Below are 27,494 nucleotides of genomic sequence, written 5' to 3'. Positions count from 1 at the left end.
GAAGCAAGAGGATAGAAAAGAGGATAGAAAAAGCACCAAGGAATCTTTTGCTGGAAAGGTGAGATGTGTCAGGCTAAGGGAAAACGTGGCAGACCTTTACCATCTGGGTTAAATGCCCTAGGCTTTTGGAGTGCCATGAAAGTGTATGGAGCGTTTTAACACTTGGCAGTATCTGATGTGCCAGTAACATCTCTTGGCTTGTGATGCTTCTGGAGTTGCTGCTTATTCAATCTTGAAGAAGATGTATTCTGAGACACAGGATGCCAACGTTATTTGCTTGCCTTAGGCATGCTAAATAATGCTTATTTCTTGGTAAAAGATGCTTTTCAAAGAGCATAACTTGTCAAGCCAGAAATAATCAACTTTTACATGTCTGTGGAACTGATCTAGGTGTCAGCCGGTGAATAGAGTGCTGCTCTGTTGCCAGGACTCCTAGCGTATCCATTCCCCTTTCAGCCTCACTTTTCTATCTGTTAAACGTTATATGAACTGGAAATAAAATAAATAAAATTAAGTCTGTTCACATCTACTTGGAAAGAAAGGTAATTGGTACCGTAATACTGTTGCTGTGCTGCCAGTAATGCAGGAGAAAAATGACCTATGAGTAATCTGAGGATTTATTTTAAGGAACAGAATTTAGGGCTATCGGGTGTGTTGTTAATTTTTGTTTTCCGAGGTGGCTGATATTGGTATGTGGGAAGCTGTGTGCAAGAACCAGATAGGATTGTCTGTTGCACTTTGCTTGGAATGGAGCCAAAGTGAGCAGTTGATGTTTCATACGGTGCTGTATGCACGTTCGTGCTAGCTGAAAAGGAATGATTTGTGCCCTCATGCTATACCATCACTTCACACTTGTACACTAGCACTTTTTACAAATGTTCAAACATTTGGGAAAGCAGCTTCTGCCTTGGGATTTTTAATGCTTGTGCATGTGTATGAGACTTTACCTTGTCCAGGGTGCTCTGCTCAGATAGAAAGCTTGGATGGTTTCAGCAGCAGCTCAGATTATTTCAAACAATGACTTTAGTATTATAAAAGCCATCTTGCTATTGCTTTAAGGTGTTAGGTGCTCTTAAGGGCCGTGCTCGTTCACCTGCGCTGGGGCATTAAGTGCTCTTGGGCAGCGCAACAAGCTCCCTCCCTCCAGTGTTGCAAGGCAAGGCAGTCATCGCTGGTAAATGGGCCTTAATGCAGCTAAAGAGGAGGTAGATTGACTGTAATTTAGTATCTCGCTCCATGTCCTTGTGCAGGTGCCCTCATGGCTTCTCCCCAGGGACCCATTACAGCTGCACGGTGCCCTTGGGCACCTAATTGGATCTGCATGCAGTGCCGTGGCCGTGGCACAGCAGTGGCTGGGCAGCGTAAGCCCCGGGAGGTGCCAGCGCACTTAGCTATGTGTGGAGAAGCTGTAGTAGTTGCTGGATAATGCACGGGACTAAGAGATTGTGTTGAGCTCCTCTTCCGAAATAGCTCATGGCTTATCTTTTCCTGAAGCCTTTGCAAGGCAATGGGATTAAGCGAGGCTGCTTCCACAGAGACACTTCTCCTCACCCATCCCCACCAAGCCACGGGCCTCCCGGCGGGTGCGTGATCCCTCTCTCCAGCTCCTCCCTGGCAGACCGTGTGGGTTTAGGGTGTGTTTTTGCTCCATCAGGGCCCACTCCCCATAAAGGGCTACTTGGAAAGCAGTGAAAGCAGGAAAACAGTGTCCCGGGAAGCGCCGGGCCCCGGGAGGGAGCTTGGCCGCGGCTCCGGCTTCCCCTGCGCTGCCCCAGCGACTGTAATTAAAGGCGTCAGCCTGCTCCAGGCCCAATTAGGCACTGTGGTTTTGCACTTTCTGCAGTTCCCCCTAATGACAAAATCGCAGCTATTAGCCAAAGAGCGTCTGTTTGGCAGGGACTTGCTCCCCTTCAGGGCCACAGAGCAAGCCAGAGAATTGCTGCTGTTTGGCAGCAAACGCACTTTCCTTTCAGCCCTTCTGACACAGCACCTGCTGGTACCCGCTGAAGCATTTAAGTTTTTCCCCTCTCCTGCTATAATTTCTTTAAAATATTGTGACTAAGGAGGAATACAAAAATAAAATTCCTCCCCCACGCAGACTTTTGAAGGTTTGTCGAGGTGCAATTATATGCACACACAGTAGGAATCCTATCATTCTGGTTATTTTCCTAATGATAGGTTTATGCAGCAAAGTGTCATCTCCGCTCTGAAAGTCAGAGCCATCTTCTTCTCCAGGCAGCTGTTGTCCCTGGGTAAAGGTGTCGCAGACCCAGGATGAAGTGTTCCTACTCCCTCCCACTTGTACCCTTAAAAAAAAAAAAAAAAAAAAAAAAAAAAAAAAAAAAAAAAAGAGAGAGATAAAGAAGAAATCATAAGGATGGGCAGCAGATTCTGCCTGGCTGGACAGGCAGAATTTTTGCCCTGAGATGCTCACAGCTATTCTTGTCCCCGCTGAGTTGGCTCCGAGCCCCTCTCCTGGAGAGGCCTCCACCTCCTGCAGCAGTGGCTTATCTGCTCATGTAGCAGCTTCTGAACATTTGCACTTACCACCCTGAACTTGATAATGAAACTCTACTGATTTGGGCCTGTCTTCATGCACAGGGCTGTAAAATGGAGCAGTTCAACAGCTGCTGTGCAGATACCTTTGCAGCAGAGATGGGGCAATCTCAGGAAGTTTGCAGGCTCCGGACTGCAAAATTGATGCCATTCCCGCTCATCATTCAGAGACTAGGTGCAAAAGGCAGCCAGTGACAGAAGAAGGACATTGTATTTGAAGGATTAATGCAAAACAAACCAAAAAAGTCTATGAATATTCATTAAATGTTTTATATTGTGCTAGTTTCAGCCACCTTGAAACTCTTTGTTCGCTTCCTGCCAACAACAAACGATAGACTTATTCACAGAAGTCTTAATGGGAGGCAATTTTCAAAGGCACGTTCACAAATGTTTGTGGGAAACAGATGTTAAATGCACCCGCTCCAGAAATCATGCTGAAATTTTGGCACACTCATTCAGTGAGGGAGCAGGAATAGACCCAGGTGACTTATCTGATTGCTCACAGCTAAGCAATGGATTCAGAATAGCTGTGACTATTCCAAAATAATTTGGGAAGGATGAATTATTTACCTATGGTGCTTAGCAACCCTGCTTGCATATTGGACCCCTTTAGCATGAGAGGCTATTGGGATAGTTAAAGGCTACCCCTTCCCCACAGGCCTTGAAATACATGCTTGAGACTGTAGCAGCCAGGTGAAGAAAGACAACCAAGAAGGTGCCAGGACAACAGCCACACAAGCACGCTTTCCATGCTAATACGTAGTCCCACCTTACCTTTGTCTTGCAGAAGATGGTTGTTCATTGTGCAAGGAGAAATTAAAAGGATATATTTATTGAGATAATTGTGGTGGTGTCAGTCTGTCGCTCACTGGCTTAGCTAATGCTTTTTGCTCGAGAGGCCGAGAGCAGGCGATACTGCAGCTTCAGTGTGCCTCCATGCGTGTTTTCCACATGGTGAAAATGAGGTACAGGGAGAGGAAACAGTTTGCTCAGCTCTGCATGATAGATGGCCAGAAGGATGAGGAATAGAGACCTCTATCCTCAAGCCATCACTCTTTATGGCTGGGCTGTGCTTCCCAAGCACACAGTCCATCTCTGTTCCTCTGCCTTTTTCATTTTCCTAGTAAATGGGCTGTAAAGTCACAGCAGATTAAAGTTTGTCTAACCCTCCCATAAAATATTGAAGGTGCAGCTGTTATTAATCTAGTACTGTTGTGGTGTGATGTGCATATGTAATGGAACTTTAGTTTTACATGTGGTCTGTGGGCATTTAAAACACCCCAAAGGTTGCTAAAGAGATTCTCAGGAATCAGATCCATCACTTGGTATTAAAAGGTTTTCATTAGTGCTAATGTATGCTAAATTAAGATACCAATTAGATGGAGAATATTTACTAGGATTGTGCTTTTTAATAAATTGTGTGTTTAATATTATTGTATTTAATTGTCTTCTGCAGTAATTGCATATTTTTCTCTTACAGGACAAGCTTGACTACGAGGAGATTCATGGGACACACGGGCCATTAAAGATCAGAAAAGATACTGGACTTCAAGTCCTGGACTTGTAAAGGTGAATCTTGTTTACAAATCTTGCTCTCCGCATCCCAAAGGCTTTTTCTGTATCTTTGTCGGGGCTGGTTGGATGTAGCTTTGGTGTGCAGGAGCTCATCTGCTGTCTTACGACCTAGAAGGTGTTCTGCAGCAAGTTGTGCCAATGAAGGATGGCTCCTCACTCTCCTAATTACATTTGTCCAAAGAGAACCCAAACCACATTTTATAATTTCCTTTAGCATCTGGCTTGTTTCTGGAGAGCTAAGAATACTGCTTCTGCTGTTACTTGGTTGCATTGTATGTGATGTGAAAGCAGGTGTGAGTTGGTCTGATTTGCTCCTCAAGCCATTAGCTAATATGTGTGGGAGATGCAGTAGAACCGGCCTCCAGGTTTTAAAGAAAGCAGTGGATCAAATAGGTGGACAAGTCTTCACAGGTGAAGAAGGCAAAGAATTTTTATATTAGAAGAGGTGATGAGGACATTGTGGTAGAGGGTAAGTAGCAGAAGTGGTTCGAGTGAGGATTGGAGGTCTATTCCCATTTCTTTCAGTTTTAGTTATACTGTTGTTTTTATGATGTATCAAAGATTCTTATGAGCCATACAGTGAGACCACAGTGTCTGAATTTTGTGCAGTGAAATAGGAATAATTGACAGAAGTGTATTGAAGGGTGAGGATTGCGTGTCTAGAATGGTAGGTAAGGAGAACAGGTCACACGGTCATTTTCCATGGAGGACAGCAGTGGTTTGATACTGAAGATTAAATGCTTGAGGTTGGTGTTGATAACACGCTCCTTGAGAGTTCTGATAAATGAGCAGATCTGAGGGGTCCTGCTGGTCCTTTTGCAAGAAGATAATTTGGACGAACCAGAGACTGTTCAATGCGGAACATACTCAGAGAAACTATAGAGTCTTGAGTCCTTGGAGATACTCAACATTTGACTGAACATGAGCTGAATTGCCATTGCAACCTGATCTAATCTTGAAGTTGAATCAAAAATTAAAATGGACCCTGCTTGGAGGGGGACATTTGGCCTACATAACATGCAGAGGTCCCACCTAACCTCACTTTTCTGTGATTCCATCTCCTTAGCAAAGATGAAGGACAAATTCAATGGTTTAGTCTGCTGTCAAAGGGGGATGTGGGCAAGGGGAGGTGTTAGTGAGAGCAGAATGAGATGTGGAAGCAGTTTTCAAGGAGTGGTTAAGCAGTTTCCTTTAGATATGTGAAGTTCAGGGCAGTTTTAGGGTATGCAAAAACAAATGTGAGAAGGAAGGAAATAAAGGGCAGTTGGAGAAGAAAAGAGTATATTGCTTTGGGAAGCAAGTCTTTATTCCTAACTGATTACAGCAGCTGGGATATGTTTTCTGGTTATGCTGCTCGGGTCTTTTGGACTCCGCACTACTTTGTAGGATAATATTCATGCTAGGGAGAAAATGTAGAATAAATTGTATAAGAAAAAGTGGAACATTTATAGCCATATTTCAGAAAAAAAAAAATCTCATATGTCTTACAGGTCTGAGATGGGACAAGCCAGGGAAAGCATCTGTCAGCTGCTGTCTTCCATAGTTCTGACTGTTAATGTTTGCTTAGCATTATATGTCTTCTGCAGAGAATTTAATCTGTCACAAATTTGGGGCCTGAAAAAGGGCAGAAAAGATATTTTTATACAGTAGAGTAAGACACATGAATCCAGATTGTGTCTCAGGTCAGAACGTAGTGGGAGTGACTTACAAAGCTTTACATTTTGTGTGTATAACTTGCAAGTAACGTGGAAGGAAGAGAGCAGCACTGTGGCTCAGACATCGATTATTTTCTTCCAGCTTGTAATCAGTAAGTACAGACACCTTGAACTAATTAGTAAGGCAACAGTTGCAACAGATGGTTTAATAATTACATTATTTGTAACTAACATTATTTGCGTTTTGCTTACATTCTTTGTAAATAGCATTAGTTACACGTGCTTCAAAGTCTCCAGTGGAACTGCATAAATGAACTAGATGGTAATGTATTTCCTATACGCTAGAGTCCTTGGGTCTGGCATAAAATAGTTTTAAGTACTGTGCAGTGAGTTAGATCTTGATTTTGGTTGATTTGCTCTGTTTTAATCAGTCAGAGATCTGTGCTTCCACAAAGGGCTTTGAGATCTGTACCTGTCTACTGGAAACTGGAAGGGGTGTGTTATGCTGGCATATGAGTGTCTCCAAGTTGCAAGTTTCACAACTGAGCGACTAGCTGCTCAGCACTAAGGTTTCTCACATCAGACGAATGGGTTGACATTTTTTGAAGCTTTGCATTGAGCTCTTTTGACATGAAAGCCTTGATGTGCTGCGCTCGTGGATTTGCCAGCCAAGACCTTGCAGTGTCGCTGGTGACTCACACCCATCCTGAGGTGAAGGACTTCCAGGATTCGTAAATCCCAAGAGCGGAGCTGTGTTCCTGTCTTGCAGCATAGCAGAGTTAGCTGCATTGCATTTATTTGCTGTTTTGCTCTGTGTGTTGTTTTTACAAAGTACAGGTATGAGCCCAGCAGCCATTGGGGATGATTTCTGGCTCAGGCAAACCAAGGAAATTTTGCTCATCAAATCTCACATGCTGTTTTTGTTGCTCTCAGGTTACCCTATTTGACTGCATGGTCCTGCCACTGATGTTAGCAGGATCTGAGCGTTTAACAGCTTGAGAGACTGCCTCCCTGCTCACACCTAGGAAACATTTAACCTAACGAGTGGGTGCTTGGAAAGAGTAATTAGGTAGGTTTGTGTACATAAAGAAAAGGAAGCCATAGTTCAGCTCATGGAAATCCAAGGAAACCAGCCCTTCCTGCTCAGGAAGTAGACCCAGTTACGGAAAGTAAAGTCAGGAGGCAATGTGGTTTATCAGCTCTACAAAACGAAGTGGCATCATGACAGGGTTAGGTTCAGAAGTTGCTGCTTCTTAGACCACAGGTAATGTTCTTAGCATGGATAACGCTGCAGTGAGATGAGTGTGAATGATGCAGACTGGCATGATGTAGTTAAATGGGCTTCTTTTTTCTTTTTTATCCTTTTTTTCATCTAAGACTTCAACTGTGGATCACGTAGAAGGTCACTTAAAGCAGCAGGACTTAGAGATCTCTCTAATAACTTTCAGAAATTGACTAAAATACAGAGTGTATCTCCCTGAGACTTGTCATCATAGTTTAACCCTGCTCAGGGAATTATGAGTGTCCTGTGTGATATTGAGCTGTGTGGCTGTCTTCCAGACTGCACCAGGCCTTGGTGTCCCACCCCCTCCTACACTCACAGGCTGGGCTTTAAACTTCCCCTAGATGGAAGAGCTGTGCAGCAGAGATGTAAGAAAATAAGCTTTGTAAAGAAAAATACTGCCCCCAGTTCTGGAGTTTAGGTCCAGCTCAGTGATTCTCTAGAAGCGTAGGTGGACTGTAAAAATGTTTTTGGGGATATGTGCAGGATTCTTCGAGCAAAGAGGATTTCCTAGGGGTACCCAGCCAGCCAGAGGCACGCTGCTATCCTGCCCTGGGCTAGAAGCAATCCATAAGGAAAGCAGCTGCATTTGTGTACCATCGTGCTCACGGGCACTTCCATTGTGCCACTCGTGTCTGTGCTTGTTTTGCCACTAGGAGGGGATTGATTTTGATTTTTAAGGCATGTTGAAGTGCAGAGGCCAAAGGCACCGTGTGAATCTGGCTGTTCCCCTGGGGCAGCCCCAGCAGCGAGAGCTGCCCATCCGCCCCTTCCCAGCCCTTTGCCGAAGCGGAGCAGTTACCATGGGCACGGAGGGAAGGACCTGGCGGGGCTGCACAGCCTCCCTGCTTTGGCGGATTAATAGGAACAACAAGGCACTGAAAGGCAGGGATTTATTTCTGGCCTGGTAAAAACCTTGGGTAATTTATGGGTTTTGTTGTTTGTTTGTTTTGCTTTCAAATGTCCTTTGCCAGGATAGCATGTAATTGGATGCAATTCTCTTCTGAGGATGGTGTGCACAGTGGAGGAGGGGGAAGAAGTGGATTAAGAAGCATCTGGGCTTTGCTGCCTCTCCGGTTGCGTGTGTGTGTATCCTCCTGGGCAGGGTTCAGTGACAGTAAAGTCTTTTCTTTCGATGGAACTTTTTCTGTTTTACGTATTTGTTCGCCTGTCCCTCCAGGGTGCTTCATGATATAATCATATGTTGGAAAGCATCATCTCTTCATTAAGCAATAAGCTTTTAAGGGAAGAAACTTTGTGGTCAGGATTCCTAGCTGCTCTTCCAATCTAAATATTGTCGTAAGAAATCTTCAATCCAATTCAGACCCATGGGGTTTCAAAACCAGTTTTGATTCCGTAGCTTTTTCCCTGGAATGGAAGACTTATCAACTTTGATCCATGGGGCCTGCCTGCAAAAGGATTTTGATGGTACAGTAACATCTCATACTGTGTGACAGGAAGGTCTTCTGCTGCAGTCTGGGTAACCTGGCTGTGGGAGGGACACCAGTAGACACAGCTGCTTCTGCAGAACTGTCCCCTTCCTCTGGCCTTTTGCCATTCACGCGTGTCCATCATTCCCAGTCCAGCTTCTCCAAATGTCTAAAAGCCTCCCTGAAAACACAGCACTTGTTTGTGTGGCCTTCGCTCTGTGAAGAAGGCTTGTACGGAGCTAACTGTCTGGGGAGAACTCAAATTTGCAGTGCTCATTACCCCTCATTAGCCTGTGCTGTATTACCTTGTTCAGGTAAGAAAAGAGCCTTTGGAGTAATGAACTGCACAGGGCCTGGGGAAAATAAGATGGAAAGAGGCCCGTGTCACTCAGGTAAAAAGCGAGTGTGCTAAGGCAGTGCTGGTGTTTTGCAGGAATAATTGGATCAAGCAGCCTGGAGACCATGGAGGGAGACTGCCTGAGCTGCATGAAGTACCTGATGTTTCTTTTCAATTTCTTTATATTTGTAAGTATTTGGAATCCACTTTCTGTCCTGAATCCTCCTCCTGTTTCCAGCAGCATCCTGCACCCCAACAGGATATGCTATACTTGGAAAATTTGCCATGGTGCAGAAGTACTCTCAGCATTGCAGCAGCAATCGCTAAGGTGTTTCTGGCATCCAGAGATGCCCAGGCATTAAGCAAGGCAGCACAGTGGTAGTTGTTGGATGTCCGAGTGTTTCCTCTCCACCACAAAGGAAGACTGGGGAGAAAGTTTCAACGAGTGGAGAAAGAAGTCTACCTTTGGTGACGTAAAAGTTTGGTTTCTAGTCCTGGCTCTCCTAATGAGGAGAAACCTCCTGATGAGGCTTTCACTAGAAAGCACAGTGGTCTCCCTACCTCTTGCTGCCCTTTCTGCTTATGACAGGAGGGATGCCAGAGTGGGCAGCACGGCTGCTGTTGTGGGAGGGCTTCCCTTGTGCCCGTTACAGGTTCTCCTGGGCATATGCAGCAGCAGCTCTAGAGTTGGCCTTTCAGGGTTAGGTGGGGAATCACCAGTATTAGAAGTGTCAGAAAAAAAGGTGCTTTTGCTGCAAACGTTTCACATAGTACGCGAGAGACGCTGAAACGGTTAGCCTGTCAGCAGTCACCTGCTGTGCAGAGGATATATTGCATGGAGAAACAGAAATGCTCTGAGGGAACACCTTCAATCAGGAGGTCCTGATGAACCCACTTGTCCCGCAGCGGTTGTTTTGTGTTGACTTGTCTCCCTCTCTCTCCTCTCACGCCGCCACGCCAGCTGGGAGGAGCCTGCCTGCTGGGAGTCGGGATCTGGGTCATTGTGGATCCTACAGGGTTCCGAGAGATTGTGGCCGCCAACCCGCTCCTCTTCACGGGAGCCTACATCATGCTGGCCATGGGAGCGATGCTCTTTCTGCTGGGCTTCCTCGGCTGCTGCGGGGCCATCCGCGAGAACAAATGCCTCCTGCTTTTCGTAAGTGTCCCTGTGTCTTCCGAAGGCCTCTCTTGCTGTTTCCTGAGAATGGCCGCAACCATTTCACTTGATGGAGTCATATGTTGCAAGGGCATGAATGTGTTATCGCAGCCATTATTCCCTTAAGCTGTGAAAGAGTTCAGGGTGCTCTTAAACGCAGATAGAGATACGGAGAGTTGGGTTCTTCTCTGTCCCAGGCTTGAGGCCAGTGGGGATGGAGTCAGGGAGTGGCTTCATTTCTCACTAGTTCACAGCAAAGCAGGGTGAACTTGTGGGGCAGCTCATTGATGAACTGGAGCCCTCCTGCTTGGGCGTCGGTGCCTGGCTCAGAACCACGGGGTGTCTTTGCATTGCAGCTCCCTGTGGGTGGTCGCTCCTCTACAGAGTCTTCCCTGCTCTGAAAACAAAACAAATTTGTTACTCTCACTGACAATTTTCCCCTTGAATGGCAGGGCTAAATTTCAATCCATATAGTAATCAGGTGCTATTAATGAAGAAGGAGCCTCTAAAATCAGTAATTTTTGACATTTGCGGTAACAGCTGGTATCGCAGGGTTTTCAGCCATTACCTGCTACTGGAAATCATTACTAGTTACATGTCAAAGAGAAAGCTCACTCGTTTTATTTTTTTGTTTTCATCAAATATGACTTTCTGTTTCTCCCTCTGAGTCTATTGGTTTGGTTTGGTCTTTTTTTTTTTTTTTAATTTTAATCTCAGTGTTTTATCATGATTGTATCTTGTACATAGTACTCTATGGAAGCTGCTGCTTCACAGAGCAGAATAGGCTTGTCTCTAACAGAGCAGAAAGGTCTACTTTGCTGAAGCAGAAACCATTTTTTCTCAAACATCAGCTTGGTTCTACTGAGATAAATTTTCTCTGCACTTGGTTGACCCACCCCTTGTATTCATAAACTGCACATAACTTTTCTGGTGGATTTGATTTCTAGTGATTTACCTCAAAAGTAATCATAAAACCAGAAGTATCACCTGTGAAGTCATGGAGCTTTGCCCAGAAGAACCCAATAAAATGCAAAGGATCCTGCTCATTTAGACTGACGTTATTCCAAAGCCAGTCCCTATGAGATTAAGAAACCAAAAGCTACGTATGAAGAGAAATACTGATTTAAGTGAATTGAAGAGAAGTATTTTCAATCTGGGACCATATAAGCTGCATGCAAATTGGGGATCTGACTGGAGGAAGGGAGTTCTGGGACATACTCCTGCTTTCCATATCTAACATGACTGAAGTCAGGAGAGTTGCATCGCAGCTGAATGTTGCTCCTGGTGTTTTAGTTATGCTCTGGTGCACGCAGTTTTGTGGTTATTACTTTTCTGAGTCTCAAAGCTAGTACTGAGCCCCGCTGCTTTATTTATTTATTTTTATTATTATTATTTTATTTTGTACTGAGAATGTGAGAAATATATGGGCTGGAATTGATGTGTGGGACTAAAAGAAACTCCTGAGAGCAATCATTGGATGAGGAATTATCATTCCACTTTGATGCAGGTCTTCCAGGGCTTCTAGCATCAAAGCAACACCACACCAGTGGACCTTAAAATGCATAATGTGAAGTCAGAGGTCTAATGGGAGTAAGGTTTAAGTAATGGGAAGGCAAGTCATAAGCATATGCCAGCAAGGTTGGGAACACCCCTGCAGAACAAGAGTGTTAGGGTTCAGAAGAGTGAGACTTGGGCAAAGTTCCTTGGTCAAATCAAAGGCACTTACAAAGTCATTAAAGAATTGATGAGCAAGAGCTGCCTGAGTGATATTTTGCAGTGATGCATAATGTATATCTGCAGCTTTTAGTCCAACAGAAGCTAGAAGCAACAAGACAGACGTACGTATGCATGTGTTCTGGGTCCTGGCTTCTCTATGTGCAAGGACTTTCATTTTACTTTCTGCTGTTTGTTTCTTTGGAAAAAGCATCACCGTGGAACCCAGCACATCGCATTAGGCCACAAGGCTGAGAAGTGTTTTAAACTTCCTCAGAAATTGGACTGGCTTCACCAAGAGCAGCAGACAGTAGCCTACAAAATAGAGTTTCACCAACTTCTGGATTGTTCTAAAGATCTTTTCATCGCAAGAGAGGAGCATCAAAACCAGAATCTGAAGCGCTTCCGAGTGTACACAAAAATGCCTGTGTAAATATTTGGTTTGTTTCCCTGTGGGACTGAATTCAACTTTGGAAAAAAAGAAAGTTTATGCCAGCTTGATCTGGCCTGTTTGTGAGCGCAAGCATCCTGTTCTGCACCCTTGTCAGATGCAGTGATCCTCCTGCTTCCCCTGACACCATCACAATGAATGTGCCTGTCCTTTGGATTGAAGATTGTTTGCTGCTCTTTTCACAGCAATGTTGTTGAAACTGAAACAATAGATTTACTGTGAAAAAGAAACATGAAATGTTAATTTGTAGAAACTTATGACAAAACCTATAAGCACCACCAGAGCTGAAGTAGAGTTTTTGACCAGACTTTGTCTACCCCATTCTCCAGGATGCTCAGACTCTCAGTTTGGATGAGGAACGCACCCGTGTTCAAGTGTCCTGTCTCAAGAAAGAATTGAAAGGAAGACATCCCATCCATGTGCACTGACTGTTTGGCTGTTCACTGCTTAGATATCCGTAATTACCAAACTTAATTTTGGTCAGCAGGACGTACTAAGAAGATTTTTGCCTTAAGATGTAGAATGAGAACAAATTTGGAAGCACTGATGCACCATCTATTTTTTTTTCCATCAGCACTAGTGGCTGCTCATGTTTTTTCTGCAGCAGCTACTAGGAATCTGTAATGCAGTCTGTGCACTGCAAGTGTAAATCAGTTTGGGAATGATAATGAAGCTTACCAAAGACGGGCTCTGGCTGCTTCTGTTGCTGTACCAGCCCTGTGCTGGAGCTTGGTTGCACATGTGTACCCCAGTAATCAGTAAATGAAATGCAATTAGCAGGATGATGGGATTAATCACTTGATCATCACCTTAGACCTCTTAGTGGCTATGCTGAGATCCCTTGATGGATGATGATGTGGATTTGCAGAGTATTGTTCATTCTCATCACTTGTTCTTTGCCCTCCTGCGGTGAAATTAAAAACAAAGCAGTCTCTAAGAAGGAAGAAAAAAAGGCCACACAAAAAACTCTAGCAATAAGAATAAATCACCAAGTTAACTAGTTCAGCAGACCAAGCAACAGCATTTCTGTTGGCAGACTTGAAGTCCTTGTTCATCTGACCCTTCTTGTTTTGTCCTTTTAACCAGGATTTATTTCTTTGTTTTCATTGCCAAAGCAGGAAGACAAATGGACGATGCATGAGTGCACTTTTCTAGAGGGTAAAAATCACTTACAGCTTTAACATTTGACACCAAAACAGCATTTTGCCCATTCCAAGCAGGCAGTTCAAATTGACACTGTTACTGAAATACATGTCACAGCACATTACAGACATTGTTTATAAGTGATTGGATTCATATAATTTATTTAATCAATGTAATATATAATCAATATAATAGGACTTCTGGACCCAGCTGCCTTCTCTTGCAGAAAGATCCCCAATAACCGTCTTGCACAGAAACAAATATGGACTTTTCTTGTGTTTATTTCTGCTTGCCGCTTCAATCATCTTCACTGGCAACGTAGTCCACACATTTATGACCCTCCATGTGCTGCAGATTTCCTGGGTGCTCCATTCACTCCCATTTTTCTCACATGGGACCAAAACCTGAGGTCACTTCTAACCTTTCTAAACATTTGATCAGTCTGGTCCTTAAATTTTACAATGACTGACTCTGAAAAGATGATTTCTCTATAAAAAACATACAAATGTTCTATTAAGTCAGATTAATGGTTGCTGAAGCCTGAGAGAGCTAAGTAGACAAGGTCCTAGGGCCAGAGCCTTTGTAACACAACATCACCATCTCTGTGGGAACGAGGGCCCTGTTAATTTGATCTGGTTTACTTCTGTGGTGAAGGTGGAGAAGGCAAGATGAATCAGGCTTGGTAACCACACAAGAACAACATCCTCGTCCACTAATAAGACTGAAGATCAGGCTTAAATAGAAGCACCAGAAGGTTTCAAGGATCACAAATTGAAAGCACAGTTCCATCTTAAATTTAGCAAACACATGCCTCTCTGTTTACTTTTATTTCTCTTACCTTGAATTATGGTGACATGGGTGTATTGGCTTTACTTTGGTACTTCTGAGAACTGAGAGGCTGTGTCTGTCTTGCCAGCACTCGGCCTCCTGGCTGATGGCTTTCTGTTAAATCTGCAATGTGCCCTTGATTTAGGGCTATGAATATGAACATGCACACATGCCATGGATGATACTTGCACAATCATGTTAAGTGTAAGATGGTGCCTTATTAACTTTCTGTGGAAATTTTATCTGATACATTATTAATGTAGATGAGACTTGGTTCTTATTGCACTGTGGGGCTGACTCTGTGAAAGCAGCTCTTCCACACCCTCGCCAGGTAACGTGCTCCCATGTCCTGTGCAAGCTCTGTAATCGGAGAGGGGCTGTGTTTGCCCCAAATTACTGCATCAATTTCAGTGCACTTTTGGTAGTATAGATGTTTCATGTTGATTAATAAACAGATAAAAAATGTATAGGTTTAATTATTAGGAGGGGGAAAAAAGTTTCCTCAGCTGTATTCCTGCTAATGTACCTAATAGTATGTTTTTGTTTTTTTCTACGTCTTCTCTCTTCCAGTTCTTCATGTTTATTTTGTTAATCTTCCTGGCAGAGCTTTCAGCTGCAATCCTGGCTTTTATCTTCAGAGAAAATGTAAGTATTCTGTGGTGGGCAAGCTGTGAACTCTGGTGGGATTGTACCCAGCTGAAGCTGGCTAGGTGGTGGCTGATAAGTTTGTAGATTGTGTGCATCAAATACCACGAAATTTGCTTCATTGCTGCCCTCAGTCTGCAGAACAGCCAGCAAGGCAGTGAATGAAGCTGGCATGTGTGAGGTAAGTGGGTTATGTACACAGAGAGATTTGCTGGGGGCTACTTAAATCCTGAAGTTTTTAGAGTCTAGATTCTTTTGCAGCCAAGCTATCTGCATAATCCCTCATATAGAGTTTTCTAATAAAGTCACATAACGCTTTAAAGTATCTATTTTGTTTTTCAAATATAGAATGTGTTTGATATCAATAGTGAAACTTTCCATTTGCCTAGTAAAGCCAATGTTTGCTTTGTCTGAAGTTCAAAAGAGTCTTGTGTACCTTCTAATCATATCGAATTTTCACTGTTCTGGCATTCACCTCTCAATGTTGCTGCTTGTAAGAGATCATTTTCCCCGACTTGTTCTGATCAAGGCTCTCCATATCCCATTTTGGGTCCTGTCAGTGGTTCTTGTGTGTATTGCCCTGCTTAAGGGTTCCTGGTCCTTTTCTCTAAAGCTTCATGTGATGTAACCCTCTCTACTCTGTGGCTCTGCCTATTACTATATGGCTGTGCTCTCTTCCCTATGCTAGTAGTAAGCACAGTCTCATTTGTTTCTCCAACAAAGGTTTATGATTTTTCTTTCCTGTCACTACTTGTGCAAGGAAGAGCCTGACTGAACTAGACTCTCAAGGCAACCCATCCTTAAAACGGGATTGAATGATGGATGTGAGAAAATGCCAGCTAGTAACAATGGTCAATAGCTGCTGTTAGTATTTCTCTTTCTTATTTGGCCTCTCTCAATAGTAGGGGAATATACAGCATATCCCTCCAGCTGACTGTGACCAAAAATGCAGCATGAGCAAAGATCCTTGTAATTTGCTATCATTGTGGTTTTTGTGAGGTAGGCTGTGCTTTCATTCATGTAAAAGGAATTTGATAAGTCAAGAAGCAGGAGTCATGAGGCTGATAACAAAACAGTGAGGTGTGTCTGCACAGCAAGATGGTCTGTGGGGACTTAGTGGGAAGAGTTTTTTTCCTTAACAAGCTGGTGGTCTTTGTGCCTTTGCCTCAGAAGTGGGCGGTGTGGAGACAACAGCACTCTGTGTGCACTGTGGGTGCTCCACTCCGGATTAGGCTCTGAGACCAGATCTTAGTGGGAATGGCTGCAGCAATGTGAGCGGGTTGCAGCGTGGGGGGCCCGGGGTGTTCTGGTCAGCACAGCTCTTCTGTTCAAGGTTTTCAGAGAATTCCTGTGGTACAACACGAGAAGCAGACCGCACACGTAGAAGCGCTTCACGGGCGCAGCTCTGCACAGGACCTGGGGGTCCTGCTGCCCCACCACAGCCTTCCCAAAGGCGGGATAACGCAGGCGCTGGGGCAGCAGCACGTGGATCGGGACAGCGGACGGCTCCCACCTCCAGAGCAGCGTGGGGGGAACCAGTAAAAGCCTGAGAAACTAGACGGGCTTAATGTTAGTCCCGTGTGGGGTGTGACTAGGGGACCAGCTATGTCCTCCTCCCACGGCCAAGGGATCCTGCTTATGTTTGGATTCTGGACGGAGCATTAGTACCTTCAGTGCCTATGGGAGCAGTGGGATACATATGGATACGTGTCTCTCCCCCTTGCAAGATAAGTTTGTAATGTTTCTTCTAGACTTCTGTGACATCTGGGGTGATCTGTGAGTTAAAAAATGAAGGAGAGCAAATTACTCGGATGTCTTCTCTGAACTCCTCACCCTTTTCAAATCACCAGATTTCCACCCTGTCAGAATGATTGACAGGAAAGGCATAAACAGGAAGATATAAAGAACCTTTAAAACGCAAGTCAGTTGGAAATCATTCTATGTACAAATTAAATTCAGTTTAAAAGTTCTTGTGGTTGGTTCTCCCCTCAGGTTTCTTCTGAAAAAAACTACTTATTTTACTGTTTTATTTTTTTCATCATATGCTGTGATTTGGCAACCATTTGTAGATAGTTTGCTGTCATTTGTGGGTTAGCCTGAGGCTAAGTGGCTGGACAGAATCAGAGGTTTTCATTTTTTATATAGGAAGCTTTTGGAGACAGAGAACTCTTGTCTTCTGGACAGTGGCTATGTCACTCCTGTAACATAATGTCTTCAGAGAGAGTGACAGAGAGTGGCATCAGCAGTGCCTAGGAAAGCACAGTTTGACTTGCATGCAGGAATTGACCTTTCAGAGGTCTGCATTAGACCCTGGAGGGATAGTTGATTTTTTTTCAAGGCTATTGTGTGATGAAATTAATGACCCTACATAGACTCTGTGTTGGTGAGGGAGCTTCTCTTCAAAATGTCTTTGTGCTTGAATGACAGTATCAGTGTATCCACCTGAGAGACACGGTGAATTACCTTTGCTAGCAAGAAAGCAGGACAGCAGGTATGGATCAGTGCAGTGGAAAGGCACTGAACTGCATCAGGATGTTTGGGCTTTTATCCCCTGTCCTGACACTTAAAAGGCAAGTTATTTTCATCTTTGATACCCCTGTTTCTTCAGAGTGAAGGCAAAAGCTAACCAATATGCACATCACATTCCTAGGCTGAGCAGACAGAGTCGTAGATGAAAACACTCTGGAAGAGAGGAGCACAGGAGTGGTGGTGTATCTCTAGTACAAACACTGTCCTGTCATTAGTGTGCTACAGGCAGGAGCAGAAGTGTGCCTGCTTTTCCAAGGAGGAAAGCCCACTTCTCGCACAGCATTATGTTCAGACACAGCACTGAGTTGGGAGGGCTGTGAGCTTCCTCAGCAGTGCCAGCTCACCCATCATATAGAAATACTCGGATTCTAAAGCCCCTGCATCTGGCTGTAGTAATGCCACCCAAGCTAGTTTTTTAAGCCAGTGTAACAAGCCAGCCTCACTTCGTTTATTGTTGCGTATGCTTCCACACACCTCTCTTTTATTGGAGATTCCCCATCAAAGCAGCTAGGAAAAGAACAGAACTGAAAGGTGACCCAGTCGTCATGACTGTGGCTGGCGTGACTGGGTGGCAGGAGTGTGTAGAAAGCTCTGCCTCCTCCTGAATAGTTCTTGTCATAATATTCTATTGTACAAAGTCACATCACACTGTTAGCTTCAACCAGAAGGGACCGTGGACCTGTGACTAGTCTTATGGAATTTATCCTCCTCTGCCAGTATTTTTTCTTTCCTCTTTTTTTTTTTTTTCTCTAAGAAGAAGAAAGAAAGTTCTACTGATCAGTTTTTAAAAATCCTCTGAACTCAGATGCTCAGGACAAACTCCAGTTTAACAGCAGCAAAGAGGAATCAGTTATTTTCCTGGCAGACTTACCCTTCCAGCGCTAGGTTTTCTTCTAGGCCAAGTCTCATAAAAATCACACACAAACCCTGAACAATTTCCTCTGGGATTGCTGCTGTCAAAATAAAGATTTCACTTTATATTCAAATGACACTTTTGTCTCAGACCTGGCCAAAGGCAGCCGGTTGGGATTATTACCGACTATAATATCAGTTTCAAAGTCTGAGCTTCAAAAACAGGCAATCATCAAAAAAGAAAGGAAGAAAAAAAAGACTGTGCTGCTGTCTCTGTAGGATAGTATGCTTGGTAGGTAAAGCATACAAAGAAAGAAAAGGAGAACACTGAGGATATGTTTCAGCATCTTCTAATCTAGCCTCCTCCCACTGCACCAAATTCCCAGAGGAAAATGCCTGTCCTCTATGGTCTTCTGGTATTTTAATATTCAAAAGCAAAAAAATAAAAGTCTGTGTCTTTTAAAAGTGGTTTAGGAAGTTTGAAGCCTGTCTCATTAACAGGTAGTGAGATTTAGCTACCTGAGTTATGCAAAGTTATTACAATACCCAGTATTGTTTTAGTCATTTAATTTTGTCTTAGCTTGTATTAATAAAAGAAAAGTCAAAAATAAGTAGTATTCTGGTTCCTTTAAGGAATTACCACAGCCCTCTGGTTTTCCTTAAACTTTGTGGTAAAGTTACAAAGGAAGCATTGATTTTTTGTGCTCACTCGTGCATCTTATGCACACAGTATTTCTTGTTGCGTATCAAGAATCTGAAAGCAGCTCTTTACTGTATAGGTGGGTAGTTAATGGATCAGCAATACTGTTTCAACAGCAACAAAAAAAAAAAAAAAAAGGTGATTTCTCAGACATCTCAAGTCCTGATCTTTGCAAATATGTAATAGTAGAGCAAAAGTGTCTCCTGCTGAGTACTAATGCCTTCCCTGAGGCTTTGTGCTGGTGTAGGAGCTCTGTTTGTGGGGATGGCAAAGTGCAACCTATGTGCAACAAAGCTATTTTAGAAAACGGACCACACAAGTCAAGACCAGTGGGAACCTGAAGAGGGGATCTCTTGCACGTTTCATTTTGAAGTGACAGAAAATCCACGAGATTGAGTCTGGCTATTTCTTTTAAGAAGACTATTAAGTTTCTATATTGTTCCTCCAGAGAGTGATCCTAAGTGAATGTAATTTCAAGGTGTCTGACCCTTTGTGGAGACTCAGAGCAGAACTGTTGGTACAATTTTTCTATTTTATTGTAAACAGGAGTAAATGAAGTTTCATTAGTTTTTATTGTTGAGTCTGGGAGAAAATGTTTAAATTATCTAAACATTGGAAATATAAAGAGGATTTTTTTTCCATCTTGTGTAAGGGTTTGTTTAGATAATCTACAGCATTGTCAGGGAAACAGTCTTTTTTATGATTTGTAAGTTGGCTTGAACATTTCACATTTGTTATTTTTTTTAATTCCTTTTCAACCCTAGAAAGTTCAATATTAGAGCCTGATTCTGATATCTCACACATGGAAATAAAATCAGAGCAGTACCCTGGATGTTTGAAGGAAGTTATCTGTTTTAAAATGAAAAGTAAGGGGAAAATCATGTGCTCACAGTGGACCTTGTGAAATTTAGTAAGTTAAGCTACTGTATCGGTGTGGATTCTTTATCAATTTATGAAGTACTTTCAAATAGACTTGAATCTATATCTGTATCTTTAAAAAAATTACATGTAAATATTAGCATACACAAATAGAAACAATTCTTTCTGCATTTGAAAAAAGACCCAAAATAAAGCAAACAAGCAAAACCACCAGCATTCCCAAAGAGAGCTCTGAGAGCTGCTTGGATAAGAGGTCTTGGCAGTAACACTTTACATTTCCACTTGTGTCTGCATTTCAGCTGACCAGGGAGTTCTTCACCAAGGAGCTGAAGAAACATTATCTGAGGAACAATGACACGGATGTCTTCTCTTCCACCTGGAACTCTGTTATGATCACAGTAAGTGCAGCCCTGCCCATCCCATTCTGGTATTGCCACCATGCTCAGGCCCACACCATCAACTCACTCTGCCTTCCCCAGGCTCAAGCACGGCAGGGTTTGTTCTGGTGGTAGCAGTGAAACGAACACTCGCCTTGCAGACAAGCTTTCTCAAAGTGAAACACCCAAAGGCCTAAACCCAAGGCTATCTGCTCCCAGCTTTAACAACTGGCACCAACAGCCGTGGAGTTGTCTGTAACCAAAAAGCCAGAATATTACTGATTTTGCCAAAAGAATTTAAGCACCATCTTCTGAAGCAACTTGTGTGGACTGATAGAGCTAGCTTGATGTTCACTCTCATGGGTCAACCATTGCTTTAGACCTTTCACCTTGGAATCTACTTCAAAACTTTATGCAGTAACCAGTGGCCAAAACTAGTGGTAGCTTTTTAACAGCCCTTGTGAAATGAGTTGTTAGACAATATCAGTGCAGGAATATTCACCATTAAAATTCATTTTGTTATTTAAGTCCTAATCAAGGTGGTTAAAGATTGGCTTTAGTTTCACTTTAAATTCTTGTATACTAGAAGGACTAGAGGAAATGGCTTCAAACTGAAGCATCGGAAGTTCCACAGGAACTTAAGGAAGCATTTCTTCACTGTGAGGGTGACAAAGCACTGGAACAGGCTGCCCAGAGAGGTTGTGGAGTCTCCTTCTTTGGAGATCTTTAAAACCCGCTTGGACGCAGCCCTGTGCCACGTGCTCTAGGTGACCCTGCGTGAGCAGGGGGGTTGGACTCGATGACCTCTGAGGTCCCTTCCAACCTTCAGCATTCTATGATTCTATGATTCTAGAAGATGTTACTTCCTACATACCACAAGAAATTGTGTGTACGTGGGTGTGTTTGTGTGCATAACTGTACACATGTGAACTTTGTGGCCTGTACAGCCCATGTTCCGTCTGTTTGGCACTGAAGAGTTAGATGTCAGTCTCTGAAGGTGAAAAGTCAATTTTAATCTTAAAAGAAAAAGATGATTGCTACCCTTCATGCTGATTCAGGATTTTAATGAAGACATTTCCTTTTGCTTACTGAAAGGAGGCACAGTCAGTGCATGACTTGAATCTGTAAAGAGAACATGACTTGAATCCTAAAAAGGCATTTTTCTTGAATTGCCCACCATTGCCTTTGAGCAACAGCAATCATGGATATTAGGTATAGGGGGAACGAATGGTGAGGTACCTGACTTGTACTGCTGTCTGCTTTTACAGATCTGCTGGATGATCTCAATTTTTTTCTGATATACTCCAAAGCCCTGCATAGATTCACAGAGGCACCTTAGTGTTTTCACTATGACTTGGGAGTAGTGGGACTTTTTGTATGTGTGTCTGTGCGTGTGTTTTAAATAAAAGCTCCAAGATATAAGCACAACTCACTCCTTTGGAAGCAACAGTTCTATCTCTGCTTCAATCAGAGCTTTGATCCCTGAAAAATGGGGCTTGAGGAGACTTCTGGTGTCTCGGGTCAAAGTGTCAACTCTATCTACCTCTTTTGTACCTCTCACTAGTTCGCCTGCTGTGGAGTGAATGGACCAGAAGATTTTGAAACTCTCTCTCACGTCCCACACTTACCTTTGGAAGAGGCGCCACCAGAGGCTTGTTGCCAGCGGCAGCTCCAGACACAGGAGGGGATGTTTGTCGACAGGGACGCCTGCCTCGGAGGCGTGGAGAGGTTTCAGAATCGGCAGGTAAGAGAAGCCACACACAAGGGGAAAAGGGATTTCACAGCAGGCACGAGGATGGCTGTGATGACTTGTGGGGAGCTAGGGAGCCTGGCAGGTCATGGCTCTGTCTTGGCTCCTGTTTTCACTCGTGCTTTTGAAGTCGTGGCATAGATCTGGTTTTGAAAATTCTGTTTCACGGTGTGGACTGCTAGGTCTATGTTGTATATATCAGCAGAAATATGAACGTTTCCTTAAGGAATTGGCAGGTGAGGTCAGAGATTATGTAAAGTTTTCTTGCATTTGTGAAGGTTAGCCCTGCCCCAAGAAGTTAATGACCAAGCCAGCACAGGTCAGCGGCGATGGGATGGAGCTGGCACCTACAGGCTGCCTGAGCAGCTCCACTCCAGTTCCCCAAAACTTAGTGTCAATAAACAAGCTATGCAACCAAGAAATTAGGGATTGAACAGCCACAGAAAACCAGGTCTGTTTTCCAAGGAGAAGCGGTGGAAAGTTGCACTTCTGTCCACTTACACTGATTGCAATAGAAAAGAGGCATTTCCTTTGCTAGGTTTCTCAACCTAGCAGTTCTTCCCAATGCTAGACTTAAATAGACAATTCAGTATATCATTGACATTGGCATTACCAGTAGTGTTCTCTTACATTTTTCCCTGAGACCTGAAGATTCAGAAACTTCCTTGCAAACTTTTATGCTCATCTTCACATTAACAAGCCAGTCAAACTGTGTATTGACTGTATACACAAGTTTTCTTGTCTCTTCAAACTAAGCACTGATCCTCTTTTCAGCATCTGACAGCACACTGAAAGAGAATAGGGGAGTTTAGAAGTTGTTTCCTAGTCTGGCAGCTAGGAGGTATTGGCAAAGGCACTCTGGATGAGAGACTGTAGCAGACAGCTCTGCTCCTGTCACATCTCATTGCCATGAGTAGATGGGGAGGAGAGAGAGGAGAGAGATGGCAAACAGCAGGGAGGGAAGGAGACATACATTTGAGAAACAAGGTTAAAGCAGGGAGCAAACTGGTGCTTTCCTGAAATGGTGATGCTGCAACCTACTGGTTTTATAGAAATGGCAGCTTTTCTGTGACCCCCTTTTCAGTGCAGCATGGGAGAAACGACGTGTGCAGCAAGTGTCACCAAACATGGAGAGAGATTAGCATTTTTTTTTGTAAAACCAGAGACTCCTGGTGGTGGGGGGGAGCCTTGCTTTTAGGAACTGGATCTCAATGTACAGGTACAGAAGAGGGCTCTGCTGAGAGGACAACATGCAGTGGTGCTCAACTCTGCCTTCATCCTTTCTAGGGCTGTTACACTGTGATCCTGAACTCCTTTGAGACCTACGTGTACCTTGCAGGAGCCCTTGCCATCGGCGTTTTGGCCATTGAGGTAATACTGCGTGATTTGAAAAACAAATAAAATTAGCGTCAGGATCCAGCAGCGACGCAAACAGGCAGGGACAGCCTCTGCAGGGAAAGCTCGTGCCGCCAGAGTGTGAGCAGGTTATTAACTTGCAGTTTTGATCGCCCGGAGGGAGGGGGTGCTTGGTCCCTTGGCGCAGAAGTCATCGACGTGGGCTGTTCCGTGGGCCTGCAGTGCCGCCTCGTGTCGAGCCCGCCGCAGGGCTCGGGGCTGCAGCACTGGCCGCGGAAGCTCCCAGGCCCCAGCGCCTGCCCTGGGCTGCCCTCAGCCTCGGAGCATCCCGAGGAGCTGGCTGATGCTCATCTCGGAGGTGCGGAGAGCCTTATCCTCATGGTGTCTTCTGGAAGAAGGGAGGCAGTGGTAGACGAAGGGCTACAGGGATCCTTGCCCTTCTTCCAGGAGGTAAGACTGACTTGCCTTGTTCTCTCATTTGGTTTTGTTGTCCTTCCCCCCTCTTCCCAGCTTTTCGCCATGGTCTTCGCCATGTGTCTCTTCCGAGGGATCCAGTAGGCAGAAGCCTATGAATCACCACGCTGCCCCACGTGCTCAGAAGAAAGAAGGAAAATCGAAAGAAACAAAACCTGAGAACACCCAAAAACTTTATTTTTTTTAACAAAACGGGGTGGGGGGGTAAAAAAAGGAGGAAAAAAAAAAAAAAAAAAAAGAGGGTTGTAATATATGAACGACCAAAAGGATTGTACTTCAGGGGCTGGATCTTTGAGGTGATGTGCACTACACTGTACACCGGACCCTTGCCCAGAGCCGCCTGCAGCAGCCGCGGAGCAGCCACGCGCAGTCGATTGCACTAGGGACAGGAGGAGCCTGCCGGGGGGAGCGGGAGCAGGAGCAAGAGCACAGCTTCCTCCTCTGCGTGTCAGAGCAAAGCCGTGCCTAGCTCACAGCTCCACACTGGTTTAGACAGCAAAGGAGGGAAGAGTGGCAACACTGGGGCTGCATAAGGCAATGTCTTGGCCAAAGCGTGCGACTGTCCAGGTGGGTGTGAAACCAATGGTGGTGGTGGTGGTGGATCATCTAGGAAACTGGCACTTGTTGGCCATGTGATTCTGGCACTAGGTATTAGTTTCCAGCTATAAAATAGAAACATGCTCATCCGGTAGAAGCGCACTTCCCAGAGAAGTGCAGCACTCGGCAAGGCTGGCCTTTCTCTGGAGCTCCAAGAAGGGGCAGAGAGGTCCCGCTTAGACACAGGACTTATCTAAGACAGGCTGGCTCGTGGTCAGGAGTCCTCTTCTGGCTTTGCTTGCATCTAGTGTTCACTGTTGTGAAAAAGGAGGGGGAAAAGTTCCTTGCTCTGTTCCCATCCCCTGAGGAAAATAACGGGTCAGATGAAAAATGGGCCAGGTCATGCTGCTGCCCTCCTGAGAAGTGGAGGAACTAGTGTTTAAATTGTCTCAGCCTTCTTTCACTTGATACTTGCAAAAAAAAAAAAGGAAAAAAAAAAAAAAAAAAGTTTGTGGTGCTCTCTTAGCTTAAAGATTTGCAGTGGCTTCCTACATGCTTTTCTGCCCAAGGGGATTCCAGGAATGACGCTGAGATGGGATAGGCCAAGTTTTGTCACCAAGCCCCATGCTGTTTGCCTTAAACTGTCCTGTGGCGTCATTTCCCCTCAGGCCCCTGACAAAAGCATCAAGTCGGAATTGTTCTGGGCCGCCTGTTAGCGGAGACTGCTTCCTCCCTGGAGAGAGGCTGACATTTAACGAACATATCATCCACTTCATCCTTTAGAAATGAACTTGGAAAACATGGTCCAGGCCTCCGCCTGGATCTCAGGCATCAAGATGAAACTGAGGCCCCCATGTAGGCGCTAAGAGCACTTAGTGCAGGGCCAAACTGCTCAAGCTGCTTCTCTGGCCATGCTGTCCACAGTGTCTTACCTGAGCGAGGGCAGCAGCAGCTACAGGTTCCTTGTTTCACTTAGGTCTTTTTTTACAGCCTCTGATGAAGGAGCACTTTTAATATTGGGTTAAAGCAGCTTCTCTGGGTGCTGTAAGCACCGTCTACGAAGGAGAGGGTGAAGGAGCAGCAACGCAGAGCTGGGAGCAGCAGCCTCTGGCCCCACATTGGCAGCAACAGGTACTTTGCCTTTCTGGCCTTCAAGCTTCCCAAGGGCACAGCCCAGATGCTCATAAATGAACCTGCAGCTGCTGAGGAAGGAAGGAAACGAGCAAAAAGAGTGGGTCATAATAACCAGGGAACCTGACTCAATGTCCAGGTTGGGGAATCAGGATACTGAGGAACAGGAAGGAGGCAGCAGAGCTTTACAAAGCTACAGCTGAGGACAATTTGTTCATCAGCAGGCAAAGGTGCTAGCCAGCTAGCACAGCCCCCTGCTCCTACCAAACCACAGCCAGGCTATTCTGGGGCTGGAATATGAGGCCAAGGCTGCTGAGTGGCCTCAGATGTTGTATTAAAACCTCATGGAATGCTTTTTCTGAACAGTTTCCCTCTGGATATGTTTTTAATGATGCATTTTAGCATTAAATTCCACTGTGCTATTTAATGAAGGAAAACAGGTTTGTTAGCCAAAACCAGCAGTATTTGTGCCCAAGAGCAGGTGCTGCTCTTAAGGGAGGAAAAATCTGTTGCATCTACTAGTGTTACAGGGAATGGGCCACTGCCTTGGAGCCAGCCTGGAGCTCGAGCATCTCCTCAGCTCTGGGCCTGCCTCAGGAGCTGGTGTCAGTGACTGCTCTGGGAGAACAACTCCCAAGGGAGGAAGAAAACCACTACCCAAGATTTTTAATTTGGATGGAGGTGAACAAGATAAACAGACGTGCCACCGTTCTATTTTTTTTTCCTTTTACCTTCCTTTTCTAGTGGAAAAATCTGGCTGCTTCTGGCCAGGGCTAGAGGCTGAAACCCCTTCTCTTCAGGGGCAGCTGGACTGGAGGCAGAAAACCCTTTTCTCCAGCCCCTGGCACTGGTGAAATAACCCACAACAGCTGGAGCCCTAAGTGCTAAAGAGACTAGTCTGAAACAGGATCGCTGCAGGCTTATTTCTCTTTGGCTTACCCACTTCTGTACTCAGTGTTTGGTCTGTTTCAAGCTCCCGTTACTTTTCCTCTCTCCCTAATGGCTCCATCCCACCCAGTCTTCAACAGCTCCCATATTCTTCTATTATTCTGGCTTTTGTGCATTTTTCCCCTTCTTACCTTGTATGATCCCTTCGTGCTCTTTTTCTGGATGAATATTTCACGTTCTCGCTGCAGTTGGCTCATGGACCACTGGGAACATGGCTTGAAATCAAAGCAACGCCAGAGAGCACATTTTAAACAAGGGGTGGGGAGAGCTGTAAAGAAGTGTGGAAGTTGGAGAGGACCTGTGGAAGTAGGAATTTCCCCTTTGGGATTTTAAGGGATAAATAAGCATGGAAGTCAGACTCCTGGCCTATGGCAAGGCATGTAGATTTAGGGTTTTTTTTGTCCATTAGTTCTGTGGCTATCCCTTCCCTTGTACAGTAGACGAGTCTGTGTTTTTCCAGAGAAGTAGGCAGGAGAAGCAATTGTATTTTTATATTTGTTTCTACCAGCTCTGGCACATCCTTTTGGGACAAGGGCCCGGGCTAAACTCGCTGCTTGCTGCAGAGCTGGGGGCAGGCTGGGGCCCAGCGGAGCTGCCGGGCTGCTGGTGCCTGTGCTGGACAAGGCGCTCTGAGCGCAGCCCGGGCTGCGAGAGCAGCCTGAGCCTGCAAGCCAGAAGCCCCTCGCTGCCTCCTAGCTGTTATTTAAGGCTCAAATGACTGTCACAAATGCCTGGGAAAAGGGCTGCGTGTGAAATAATGTTTGAAATCTATTTTAAAAAAACTGTAAATGTTCTTTTTATTAGATAGTGGAGCTAATTTATCCTGTATTCCCTACTGTAATGCTTTTTTATATTGAAAGGAATTTTTTTTTTTGGTAATATAAACCAGAACACAAGCCTGAAGCACTCTCAGCACGTTTTTTTGGTGTGCATTTCTTAAAAAAAAAAATAAAATAAAAAGAAAGATATTGTGACAGTGAAGTGAAACGGCTTTAATTTTTCACTATTTGTTTGGTGTTTAAGTACAGTCACTTTCTTACCAGAGGAGAAAGAATAAACTCAGGTACAGCAGCTAAAATGAGGTATAAGCTGAAGTGTATTGTCATCCCCTCACCCCCCGCACCCCCCAACCACCCTCCAGTAAAAACCCTAGACCAGAAAGGAGAGGCTTAGACCAAGAGCCTCTCTCA

General features: G+C 44.5%; 1 protein-coding gene across 1 annotated transcript in view; it reads left to right on the top strand.

Annotated features, from left to right (window-relative positions):
* The window catches only part of TSPAN18 (tetraspanin 18), a 103,145-nt gene extending 79,323 nt beyond the window's left edge, over positions 1-23,822 (top strand). The window contains exons 4-11 of the mRNA XM_026035143.1: positions 4,037-4,125; positions 8,932-9,023; positions 9,797-9,991; positions 14,697-14,771; positions 20,031-20,129; positions 21,673-21,852; positions 23,146-23,229; positions 23,725-23,822. Of these exons, the coding sequence (XP_025890928.1) occupies positions 8,961-9,023; positions 9,797-9,991; positions 14,697-14,771; positions 20,031-20,129; positions 21,673-21,852; positions 23,146-23,229; positions 23,725-23,772 (744 nt within the window). The 5' untranslated portion in view covers positions 4,037-4,125; positions 8,932-8,960 and the 3' untranslated portion in view covers positions 23,773-23,822. The remainder of the gene's footprint in view (positions 1-4,036; positions 4,126-8,931; positions 9,024-9,796; positions 9,992-14,696; positions 14,772-20,030; positions 20,130-21,672; positions 21,853-23,145; positions 23,230-23,724) is intronic.
* Positions 23,823-27,494: the final 3,672 nt, after the last annotated feature.

Source organism: Nothoprocta perdicaria, unplaced genomic scaffold, assembly GCF_003342845.1.
Source record: "Nothoprocta perdicaria isolate Ctin4 unplaced genomic scaffold, notPer1 scaffold_156, whole genome shotgun sequence".
NCBI classification, from domain to species: domain Eukaryota; kingdom Metazoa; phylum Chordata; class Aves; order Tinamiformes; family Tinamidae; genus Nothoprocta; species Nothoprocta perdicaria.
The sequence above is the reverse complement of the archived record's forward strand: the minus strand, read 5'-3'. Positions and strand labels throughout refer to the sequence as shown.